At 42.3% G+C, this 12,740-nt stretch overlaps 1 protein-coding gene across 1 annotated transcript; it reads left to right on the top strand.

Annotated features, from left to right (window-relative positions):
- Positions 1–2,618: 2,618 nt before the first annotated feature.
- ppp2cab (protein phosphatase 2 catalytic subunit alpha b) lies at positions 2,619–12,730 on the top strand. The gene is made up of 7 exons (XM_041953106.1): positions 2,619–2,913; positions 9,918–10,127; positions 10,239–10,412; positions 10,573–10,662; positions 10,992–11,153; positions 11,548–11,666; positions 11,931–12,730. Exons 1-7 carry the CDS (start codon positions 2,812–2,814, stop codon positions 12,001–12,003), a joined length of 930 nt encoding a protein of 309 aa, XP_041809040.1. The 5' UTR covers positions 2,619–2,811; the 3' UTR covers positions 12,004–12,730.
- The last annotated feature ends 10 nt before the right edge of the window (positions 12,731–12,740 follow it).

Below are 12,740 nucleotides of genomic sequence, written 5' to 3'. Positions count from 1 at the left end.
TTTACAAATAGTCCCCAGTGTCAAACCCCTGCATGTTATTTTTTAGTTCAGCGATACAGTCTGAAGATTTAGATCACATGGCAGATTTATGTTTGTGTCTTGTGATTTTGTCAGTGAAGAGGATAGTTATTAATGATCAGCAATATGAACTGACTTGTCCTGGTATGGAAACTAGTAGTGGCAGTGCAGTGGCACGTTTAGGCTGCAGCTTGCTGAGGTAAGGAACAGAACAATCTTAAGTTTATTTTATAATTCAAAGAAAGGCCTGATTTAGAGTTCACATGATGTGATAACAGCATATTTACAACTTGTGTAAGTTTCCATAACACAAGTCAACAAAAAAATAAAGCCAGAAAAGGTATAAACATGCAGAGGAACATACGAAAACCTTCACCTGTGTCATACCAGCCATTTCCATTAAATCAGCCTCTTTTCACCATAAGACCACATGATCAACATGAGTCTGTTTTTGGCCGTTGAGGGGTCTTCCAATCAACAAAGGAGATTAGAGTCACTGGTATGTAAAAATGGCCTGGAAATTAGCTGCTACTGTTCCTAGTGAAGACATAAATCTTTAAAAATGGGTCACAAATTTGCAAAGTCATTTTTAAAAGAGACTAAATCATTTCCTAAAACAACTGGGCACTGTAGCTTTTAGCAAATCTGTCACAAACAGGACTAAATGGTGCAAAAATGGGGACTATTTTTAGCAGCGGATTAATACACATTTTATGGCAGTATTACAGTGTATGCGGGATTGACTTGCCCATGTTCACTGCAGTGAAGAAACATGTCACCCAGTCTAACAAGGTGGCTCATTTATGTGTTTTTAATCATTTTGGGAAGACAGTGGAGGTCTACGGCACCGAGGAATGAACTGTATCAGCCTTCGGATGAACTGAGAACAGTTCAATCACCACTTCTGCTGATTAAATTCCAGGCTGAGGAATAAATATCACTAGGCTTTATTGGACTACAGGCTGAATGGGAACAGTGCTTACACACACTATGCACATCAAATATATCATATGGGAAATGATAAACCATGTTGAGTGGCTACTGAAGGGCTTATAGTCATAATTAAATAAGCTGAACTTTACGGATGCAAATGGTTCAGTTAGAGGGATTAGCTGTTGTCTCTGATTTTGTTTACCCAGTGCTGGCTGCATGTGAAACACTGACATCATTGCCTCACCATAAAATTCACAACATGCTTCCAGGGAGCGATGATGTAGTCTCTCTGAGATGTGTTGGTAACTTCTCTATTAAATGGCGAGCCAATAAAAGTGCAGAGGAAGCTGTGCTCTGAACCAATGGCAGAATTTCCGTCATCAGTCTCTGGTTGCTATTTGTGTCAGTCGCGCGCTGCTGCTGCATCAAGCTGGACACAATCAACCAGAGGGACACCGGAAGTTGGGAGACAAAATGCTCCTTACGGACCACTTTTATTCAATTTATCAGATTTTCTTTTCCAATTTAATATTGGCACTATAAATGCTGCTTTGCATCTGTTTTGCTGTTTTTCTTATTTTCTTATTGTTAAGCTGAGAAGAGCATTTTGCAAACTTTTTAAAGATCTAAATCATCTAAGGTTGTCTTTCAGTAACTGAGCCTTAAGCTGGGCTGCAACGTAAAGCCAAAGCTCATGATTTATGTGCTCACACTGTACAGTCCAAATATTGAGCCACGACTTGAGTGCTCACACTGTTTGTGAAATATAGAAAATAAAACAGCCCGTTGGCCCCTGTGGACCATTCAGGCTATTGGCAATTGTCAATAAAGATTTGTTTGAAAGCTCAGAGGAAGTTTGTTTGCTAGTGGAGGTCTGTGAAGCATACACACACACACACACACACACACACACACACACACACACACACATACACCACTTGACACCAATAAAATAACAATCTAAATAGCCAAATGAACAAAAAATCAGCTGAAGATCAGCGGCTATTTCCTACCAACGTTTCTCTTGTTAATATTTGTCGTGACAGAAGAAGGACCTTAATTATAACTTGAAGGCAACATCACACATGGTTAGTGTGGCCTAACCCTGCAAAACTGACTTGTGCTCAGCTGTAGGAAAGCCTGACGACGGCCAACCAGAATTTCTGACATCAGATATCCCTCAGTTGATTGGTCACCGCTCACACCTGTACACTGCACGCAGTCAAAGCTCAAACTGACTCTAAACTGAATCTGGTCAGAAATGGCTCAGATTGCACAGTGCATACCAGATTTTGACTCTTGCCATCAACAAAACCCTTTCCATCAGGTGCAATCCATCAAGATGATACAGATCACAGGCTCACAATTTTGCACCAATATTCAACATTTAAATTTCTCCATTAACCTTGACAGACCAGGGTGCAAGCAGATACTTGTGCGTGTGTGTGTGTGTGTGTGTTTGGGTGGAAGAAAATTGTCAAATATTTGAAAGAAAGAAATTATTTTGGGCCTTGTGTCACTCCCAACAGCAGTTGGTCAGCAGCGATGCTTTTATTTAGAAAGTCACAACCGGAAGTGAGGGGTTTTGATTGCAGTCAGCTCCACACAAACAAACCAACAGGGTGGATCGCCAACTGACGTCTCTCCCTCCCTCCCTCCGCTTTCAACTCACTCGAATCATAGCGAGCTGGCAGCCAGGGGTGGTTACATGCGTCTTTTAGCAAGCGAGCGAACAGCACCTTCTGCGTCCGCTCCGTGAGCTCTGGAAGAGGCGAGGACATCCGCGGGAGTCGTCTTCTAACCGAAGGTAGCCACCGCGTCGGCCGGCCAACCGCAGCGACCCCGAGAACACACACAGAAATGGACGAAAAGGCGTTCACGAAAGAAATCGATCAGTGGATCGAGCAGCTCAACGAATGTAAGCAGCTGTCGGAGGGACAAGTGAAAACACTGTGTGAAAAGGTGAGATATTTCCAAAAAAATGTCCTCCCCGCGGCCCCAACTTACTGTCAGTGTCTTCTCTCCCCCCTTACCGACGCCTTCCAGACATTCTTAAAATGGCGTCTATAGTGTAGATTTCATTGCGCTGTGCGTATTTTTGACTATCATAATGAGTGGTTTGTCGTTTTCTTTTGCGGCTTTTCGCTCGTTGCCTGTCGGAAACGTCTGTAAATAATGAATCCCAAGCACATGCCGTCGGTTAGTGTGGGTTTAGCAGCCAGGTAGTGTCAGTAATACTACGGATTCAAGTCGCATTCCACATTTACAGCCCCCTCATTCAGCTGTCACTGTGACCTGTAGCATCTCTTTTAGCTAGCTAGCTGCGGCTCTAAAAGTCCACTCAAGTTTTTAACGCGCGTGACTGACTGCTTGATTCCTGCACGTTGTGTCTCATGTTCTGTCTGTGAGCAGGTGCGTGATAGAAAACGGTGACGGTGGGTTGATGTTGGTATCAGACAAGCGTTTGTATGTGAAGAAGTGTGTCGCGCATCTCTGGCCTGGCAGACTGCATCTTAATGTAAAGTGCAGCAAATTGAAGTCATGACAAGGGGTTGGTGAATGTGGTTAAAATGTGGCTGAACTGAGTTAAAGTGGGTTTGTCATCCTGAATACATGTCTGCTACATGATGTCTGATGTAAACCTCTGTCCCTGTCCTTCATCTAGCTTCTTATTCACTTCTGTAGTCAATAAGTAGTGAGTCTGACCTCTTAACAAGCCCATTAAGTCATCAATTTTCAACTTCAAATACGACACTATATGGTGTAATTTGTGGAAACTTTAACTTTTGAACCTTATCAATCCTCTGCTCCTGTTTCTGGTCTACTGCTTCACGTTTTAGGACAGTTTGTGGACATTGATTTTAATGCTCAGACTGGAAATGACGTGGGCGCCTGGCTGATTTGACACTGAGGTGTCGCAGCTTCGTGTGGCTTTGACCTTTTAGCCGCTTCGCTGGTGGTTGCTTGTTGCTGACCCGTGAACTTGTCCTTATTGAACTGTCCATACGATGTTTTCAGCAGGCAGACTTGTGTTTTTCCTCTGCGCCAGCTCTGGTTGATAACTGGTCAGCTGATTCTGCAGACTTCTCTGGTCTGAGCTGAAGCTTAACCCCAATCTTTCCTCAGGATCCCTTCTGCTCAGACCACCTGCTGATTTCCAGCCCTAAATGTTTTGGCTAAATGAGAAAAAAACCCCAAATCCCTGAGTCTTAAACAGTTTTTTATCAGCTGCTTTTGTGGGGTTTATTGTTTCTTGAATTTCATAAACGTGCCATTTTCTTTACCAGAAAATCCTGCACCACTTGTCCAAAGTGAACTGTGTTGTTGGTGCCTTATGTTATTTTCTGTTTCGGCACCAGTTGCTGGAGAAATCTCTGTCTCTAATTGTTGGATGTCAGTGTTGGAAGTTGTGACTGACAGAAGATTGACCCTGATAACAGAGGCTAAATTTGGACAGATGTTTTGCTGTTGCCATTCGGCAGATCTGTTTTTTCATTCCTTGGTGCAGCTCTGTCCCTCTCAGCTCATAAAGGGACTGAAAAACTAGGTCCACTCCCATGTTTGGAGTGCTATGCGCTGAAGGTTAATGGCATGCTATTTTCAAGTGGTTCGTTAATCCCCACATTTGTTTTCTTTTTTTCTCGTATCAGATATGGTCAGCCCCAGTAGTTTCGAATGCATCAACCCATTTTTTAAACTGTGGGTCCAGATCCCAAAATGGACTCTCTCTGTAGGGCAGGGTGGTAGTTAGTGCTGTCGCAGCCCTGTGTCTGGTCTAAAAGTTGTGAGCATATGGCTTTATTGAGTTAATGTAGGACGCTTGGGATGACACGAGGATGACTGTTGTGCCTTTTGGAGGGAAATGTCAGTTTTTATTTGACTCATTTTGACTTCACGAGCTCTTTTTCAGCTGATTTGCTTTGACATGTCGCTGCATTTGTCGGTCTTGCAAAGCTGGACAGTCTGATTGATGTGTAGCCCCTGTGAGCAGTCGTGTTATGAATCCACAGAAAAAAGTGACACAATCAACACTGAACAACAAAAACTGCACAAATAATGTTGTGTTTTTCTTTCCTGTTTTCCTTTCCTTTCCACTGCTTCCTCCCAAATGCAGCAAAGAAGCCATAAAAGTAGTTGAGAGGAAAGAGGAAAGCTGCACAGCTTCCTCACCCTGGGGCTCTATCATTGTCACAGCTCCTATGAGCTCACAACTGCTCCAAACTACTGTCGACGTGCATTTATCCATCCATCCCCCTGTGACTTTTGTTAATATATTCAGCAGAATGCACCTACACAACATCCTCCCTCATTTAAAAATAGCAGAGGATATGATTGATTTTGAGTTGCATCACTAGCATAACCAAAGCCATTGTTGCAGAGGGGATCAGAGTGTGTGACTCAGGATTACACCGTTCATTGTGACTCAGAGGCCGTCTCTGTTTTGGGATGTATGGGGGTGTGAAGGAATAAGATGTGCTGTGTAATCTGTCCTTAGTCTTTTCATTTCTGCTTTCCAGCTAGCTAAAAGGCTAAACATACCAGAGCTGTCTGGTGTCTAGTGTGCAGGGACGAGGGAATACCCATAAGCTTTATCTTGTTCATCGTGATCAATTCAAATCTGTCAGTTTTCAGCATTGCAGCATCTCCTCCCTGTCAGGGCTGGAGATGTGTTTTGCCAGTGTTGTTTCTTCCTAAAGTAGTGACGTCATGTGTTTGATCCTTAGTGTTTAATCTAGTTGCTGTGTTTAACTGCAAACAATGCTTTGTTCACAGGAAATTGGTTTTGTGCCGCTGTCAATTACACAGAGTAATTTTAATTAAATGCGTAACACGTGCTTCAGACAGGGACGTATCCTCTTCATGACCTTTTGTTTCCCTCTGTGCAGAAATAAATCTTTTGAATGTTACATAACCACTGGGACATTTTGTCTGTACATTTCAAGCCCTGTGTTGTTTATATCTTTGCTCATTTGATTTCCTTATGAGGTGCTGTGTGCTAACCATGTAGGTTAGATCCAGTTCTTTTGTCTTGTCTTGAATAAGATGCAAGAAAGATTTATATATGGTGGCGAATGGTGCAGAGCACAGCAACAATAAGTGTAAAAAGAAAATTTGCAATTGAAAACTGGGGGACATTTTAGTATCTGAGTGTCTCTTCAAATATTAATGTCTTATGGCATCATATGAAGTGTGTCAGAATGATGTAATACATTGGTCATGTGGTGATATGCACTTCCTGGAGTCCTACAAGTCCCTTGGATGAACTCTGTCCATGTTAAAAAACAGTTTGATGCATCTTGCCAGGGCAGCAAATAAAGCTTTGTTTGCCAATAGAGGGCACGGTTTTACTCAGAGAAATGAGTCAGTGAGAGGGACCCTTCCAAATGATTTGTGCTCCAGCGTCTTATATAGTGAACTAAGGTATATTGGGGTATAGATCCCAAGGTAGTGTAACAGTGATACCTTAAAAAGTACAAATGGAACATCAAAAACACAAATGAATGTATGCAACAATGTGTTGATCCCTGTGAACACACTCCAACCACAATGACTGACATTGACAAAAGGTTGTTAAATGCATCTCAGCAAAATTCACAAACTGTCATAGTAGAAAAGCTGACAACCACAGACACAATCTGCCATCATTTGCCCATGCTGCTGCTGATTTTCTCACTTATTTAGAGTGTTGTTGACAGGATAATGCTTAACTTTTAACTACCATAATCGCCCTGAATGAGATCATCGTTTGTGGTTATAGCTTGCCTAGTCGTTAAGCATAGTTCCACACAAGTTATCTCCAGGAGAACCTTTGGCCTCATTTATCTCACTTTAATGGGATTATATTGCGGCAGCCGGGAAAATGCTGACTTCACTTCTCAGCACTCGGCTAAGAGGTTTGTTGACTGTGTGGTGTCTGACGTCTCGGGCATAGCTGTAATCTGGGCAGAGGTTCCCTCCCCTGCAGCCTCTCTGTGGCATTTTTGCGACAGGTGTGGTCCGTGCTTTGGGTGGAGCGCTTATGTATCCTCTGCCGTCATCCTTTTTGTTCGCAGCTGGACTGACATCCATGGTGCAAGCCGTGACCCACCGTCTCATGGGTTAACCAGTCTGTCATACGTTTTGAGGGTATCGCTAAATTCAAGCTTAAATTTGTTGGAAATTTTTGTTTCAAGTGAGGCGACTGAATTATTTACTGATTGCAGTGGAATTGTTACGAATGAAATACTTGTAACTGGAACCACAACAGCTAAAAAGGCAGATAATCAAGTTTATTTAGAACTGTAGGGTTTAGACTGGAGGTTAAAAGTCTCTTGAGTGGGCAGGGAAATAAGAGGATAAAAACTGAATCGAAACCAAGTCAGAGGTTCAATACAGCACACAGAAAGAAAATATCACTTGCATGTGTGGTCAGAGAAGCTGGCTGTGCTCTGGCCTCACACGAAGTGCACATTAACCAAGTTATAATCAGTTGAGCCAGTTTAGTACACAGAGGCGATATCTGATGCGTCACTGAACCTATTACTCATACAGTTCAGTGTGTTGTACTGAGCTGTAGGCCTCCTACTGTGTCATGAACTTGCAAAGCAACTTGCAGAGTGACCTAATGTGTTATGGGTGGAAGGACTCGGACTTAAAGTTATCGTCTTTTGATTGTTCTTTTAACTCCGTGTAAAACAAGTGTCTGCTGAGGTCTAAGGGATGATCTATATGTAGAATAAAATGAGATCAGAGGATTCTTTAGATTTCTAGCAGGAGCAATAGAGATTTGTTTGAAATAGAGGAAGAACAATATAGTTAGCTTAATTATTGATGGCCTTCGTGCCTGAAGAAATAGAGCAAAAAATACTGTAGATGCCTACAAAAATCTGGAGTATTCATTCACAATGCATTTATGTCCCTTTAGCAGTAATACGTTACTCCACCTTATTGAAAATGTCATCATAGACTGTGATGAAAAATACCAGGCTACGATGTCCAAAGTAAATCAAATCTATTTGCAAGGTAGTGCTAGTTTCAGTTCTACCCAAATTATACTATCTTGAATTGATGTTGCAATTACAAAAAAGTTTTACTAAAGGAGATTGAAGGTTTAGAACAGTGAAGAGGAGGATCACAGACAGGCTGACCCAGCCCACTTTGTTTATTATGCCTGCCCATGTTTATTTTATTTTCCCCTCATGTCAAAGTAATAATGATGAAGATATATTATTATATTGCTTTTCCACTTTAATACAGGCAGGTAGACTATCCCCTCTGGTTTAGCCCCTCGGTCGCTTTAGAGGTAGAAGCTCTGGTCAGTCTGTCATCTGCAGCCCAGTCATTGAAAGGCCTCCTGCCACGTGGTTAGCATGGGCTCGTGGATGGTGTGTATGTGTGTGTAATTTAGGTCAGCATTGTGCAGCGCTGCAGTCCTGTCCTGGTCACTCCGGGTCAGTCTCTCTCTGTCCCATTTGCTGGGATGACAGGCCAACTTCAGCACTCTGGCAATGTCAGTTCTCACTTTCTCTTCTTCGTTGTTTAAAGCAAACAGTATGAAAAGACGGGGGCTGCTCAAAATGTGCCACAGACAAATCACCGGGTATCTTGTCCATCATGTGATAACGTTTTCCTCATCACACAACCGCTGCCCTCAAGCCTATTGCAGCTGCACAGCGACCTTTTTTCTAGACTCACATCTCAACAATTACTTAAAAATGGTAGCTGTATATAAAGTTAGTGTGATTCTTCATCCCCTCCTGTTTCCATTGTCCACCCGTCTTCGCTTTTGCATTTGCGTCACTCTCCCTCTCTTGTTGCTCCAAATCTCCCATGTGGCTCAGACATGTCCGGTGGTCATTCAGCTCAGAGCATTTCTCTCTCAGCCTGTGGATTTGTTTGCTTCAAAGCTCCTTAAAAGAGCTCATCCAGCTGACTGACCCCTTAGTCAGACCTGCCAAGCTCGACTGACTCCAGGAATAGGCCTTGTTGTGGTTCTCCAGATTTAGCGCTGGTACTGTTTAACTTTACCACTATTTTTAGTTTTGTTTTAAAGTGGCAAGTACTGGTAAAGGCTGCATAATCAATGGACACCTGCTTAGTGAAAATGATTAAATTAAAAATCTCTGCATATTGTTTCATCTTGCATTGAACCAACAGACAACAGTAACCAAGTGTTTTCCTCTAAAACACTTGCTGTAGGCCAGATACTGAGTCATACGCTACTGCAGCAAGTTTTAGTCTGTGCCTTGATGCATTCTGGGTAGAATGAACCATGTCCAAGAAAAACATTTTTGACAGTTCCACTTTTAGATGTAGCGGCTGACTGTTGTGTTGCCATTACCCTCCTAACTATAACCGAGTCCTCTTAAAACAATCTGAGGAAAGTAGGTGTTTCATCCAAAAAACTCCAGCGACCGTTTCCCCCTCTGTTCTCCGCTTTTGGAGCATCACTTTAATTGATTTTATCTGTTGTTGCAGTGCAACCAGAGCTGCCTTGCCAAGTGCTGCAAGGCATGCCCACAGGAAATGACAGACAGACACAGACACACTCACACAGGGTAGAGGCTTATTTCCTTGGAGAGATTATGGTGGTGATGTTGGGGGTTGTTTTTGTAATCACTGTGTAGCATCTTAGTGTACACCCTGCTCGAGGCTCATGTGGAAATTGTGCAGAGAGGTTGGCAGGAAATTGTCCATTCCTGAAATAAAGATGGAGAACAAAGAATGACATAGAAAATTACAGTGTAAAGAGCATGTGATTACAGAGCAGGATCACATGGATTCTCCTGCATTTCAATGAGCAAAACAGTCAAGCGGCACAAAATAAATAGACTGTAAACTTGACTTTTGCGTGACTTTGAAGATGTTTTGATCCCCTGTGGGGTTTTTATCTTGTGCAGTTTTGAATTCTACACTTTTCATGTTGTGTTTTTTATTTTTCACTTGATGATCGACAGTTAAATGTGTGTTGTTGTTTTTTTCTCCAGGCGAAGGAGATCCTGACCAAGGAGTCAAACGTTCAGGAGGTGAGATGTCCGGTGACGGTGTGCGGCGATGTGCACGGCCAGTTCCACGACCTCATGGAGCTGTTCAAGATCGGAGGGAAATCTCCAGACACAAACTATTTGTTCATGGGAGACTACGTAGACAGAGGGTACTACTCCGTAGAAACTGTCACTTTACTAGTAGCACTTAAGGTAAGTAATAATTTAAAATGTCCTTGCATGTTTGAATTGTTCCAAAACTGAAGTTTAACAGGGCTTTTAGGAAGAAAATGAATATTCAGCTCTGTTCTCTGCTTGTTTCAGGTACGCTATCGGGAGCGCATCACAATTCTCAGAGGCAACCATGAGAGCAGACAGATCACACAAGTGTACGGCTTCTATGACGAGTGCCTAAGGAAATATGGTAACGCCAACGTTTGGAAGTACTTCACAGACCTGTTCGATTATCTCCCCCTCACTGCCTTGGTAGACTCTCAGGTAAGAATACACGACGGTTGTTTCACAGATATCATAAAAACAGACTGTGCAACCACTGAACAGGACTTAATGTTGTGACCGAGTTTAATGTTGCTTTGCAGAATGGTCAGAGGTGGTCACAGAGAACTACTAAAGCTGAAATTTCTACTTGTCCTTGCAGATTTTCTGCCTTCATGGAGGCCTGTCACCGTCAATAGATACTTTGGATCACATCAGAGCACTGGACCGTTTACAGGAAGTGCCACATGAGGTAAAGATAAAACTTAAATCTGTGTGTAATTTTCTGTAATATAATAGTTTAACAATGTTAAACGCTGCTTCATGGCCAGGAACATTAAAATTAAGTTCAGTAAAACAATGAATTGAACAGGAATCAGCAGGATTTGGTTGTAAAATAAATGTTTGTAAAACAAACTTGATCCTAACCAGAACCTAAGGAGCAAAAACAAAGCAATGTGATGATTTCCCCTTTTCTCCACAATTCAGTATATTTGCATTTAATGATGATGGGTCATCAATAGCAGGACAGTGTTGGTGTTTTTTTGCTAATTTGCACCTCTTCCTCTTTGTCCTCCGCAGGGTCCCATGTGTGACCTGCTGTGGTCAGACCCTGATGACCGCGGCGGCTGGGGCATCTCCCCTCGAGGAGCTGGCTACACTTTCGGCCAGGACATCTCTGAGACGTTCAACCACGCCAACCGCCTCACACTGGTGTCCCGTGCCCACCAGCTGGTCATGGAGGTAGGTGTCTGTAAACGGTACTTGTGCAGAAGTATTGTGTGTCTGCTGCTCAGGATGATTCAGTCTGGGAAACTAAATTTACATCAAGTTAACAGGCGGATGTGAATTTTATCATAGTTCAAGACTGTGGCTGTTAGAGTACAGAGACTCCACAGCTATAGCCAAGAATAACCCACTTCAGTGATGTTTATTTATTGAAGAAATGTTTGACAAAGGCTCATTTTCACAAAATGTCTCTCCAATCTCACTGCTACAGAAAACAATAGGAGAAACAGTTATATATTACCAGCTAGCGCTCTCACTCTTGAGTTCAAAAACAGTTTAGATTTGCATTATAGTAGCAGTCTCTCCTAAATTATACATCTGTGGTGAATAATGCATCTGCTTCCCCCAGGGTTACAACTGGTGCCATGAGAGGAATGTGGTGACAATATTTAGTGCTCCCAACTACTGCTACCGCTGTGGCAACCAGGCAGCTATCATGGAACTAGACGACACCCTTAAATACTCATTGTAAGTATGAAAAACAGCATGGATCCCTAAAAGCTGAGGCTATGCAACATTTTTTTTACTAAATGTTTAAAAACTGAAATGGTGCTGCATGCTTTGTAAGTGTGCAAAATATTTGTTTAATATAAATGGTGACGTGTGCATCATTTTAAACAATGCTGAGGATTATGCAAAAACAATATACAAAGACAGTATGTATGTATGAGTTTGAAATGGTCAACAACAACCCATTTTTTTTTTCTTCTTTTTGTTTCTTCTTCTAACCAGCTTGCAGTTCGATCCGGCGCCTCGCAGAGGGGAGCCTCACGTCACTCGCCGCACCCCAGATTACTTCCTGTAAAGTCTGATCTTTGACCCTTGTCCAGTCAGGTCCAGCATTGCCATGATATATGACCTTCAATCGATAACAACATGAATGAAGAAGAGGAGGGTGAGAGACGTGGGTGGCTACACAGCAGTGCACATTGTATATCCACACAAAGACCTATTTAAGCATTTAGCGAAAACCATGTCTGTGTGTCTGTGAATGGACCAAAAGGTGTGTGCCATAATCATTACAATATTCATTGCTGAGGACTTGTACTGAAACTCTCCCCCACTATGTAAAGCAACAGTGATGTTTAAATTCCTCATCCTGCACCTGTGTAGCTCGACCGATGGCAGCGAGGTCCAAGACAAAAAATTGCTCCTTTGAATGCGGCTGTTTGAACCCCACATGCCATGGCTTATATTTAGGAGATCTGAATATGATCTGTTTGCACTTTTGTAAATCTAAAGAAATGTAACATATATCAAAAGAAGGAAATTATTTCACACTACATCTGTTTTTTGATTTTGTTTTTGATTTTTGTAAAATTACAAATAAAGCCCCCATCAGGCAAATTTTACACAAGGTTTCTTTGTCCTGTGTAGCTTTTAAGGAAAGCCCTTCTTACGCCGTCACCCAGCTTGGTGTATATGATAGACAGATGACGGAGTGTTCATCCACATCAACTCACTGACTCCCTCTGACTACAGAGTCTGTATTAACCAAACCATTTGAATAATAAAGATGATGGCGGCTCCTTGATGTGACTG

The sequence above is a fragment of the Chelmon rostratus genome, chromosome 14, assembly GCF_017976325.1.
Source record: "Chelmon rostratus isolate fCheRos1 chromosome 14, fCheRos1.pri, whole genome shotgun sequence".
In the NCBI taxonomy this organism is placed as follows: Eukaryota; Metazoa; Chordata; class Actinopteri; order Chaetodontiformes; family Chaetodontidae; genus Chelmon; species Chelmon rostratus.
The sequence above is the reverse complement of the archived record's forward strand: the minus strand, read 5'-3'. Positions and strand labels throughout refer to the sequence as shown.

Coding starts and splice junctions, on each gene's coding strand:
- ppp2cab (XM_041953106.1), top strand. CDS start 2,812: ATGGACGAAAAGGCGTTCACGAAAGAAATCGATCAGTGGATCGAGCAG. Junction 11,154..11,547: donor CCCACCAGCTGGTCATGGAG/GTAGGTGTCTGT, acceptor TGCTTCCCCCAG/GGTTACAACTGGTGCCATGA. Junction 11,667..11,930: donor GACACCCTTAAATACTCATT/GTAAGTATGAAA, acceptor TCTTCTAACCAG/CTTGCAGTTCGATCCGGCGC.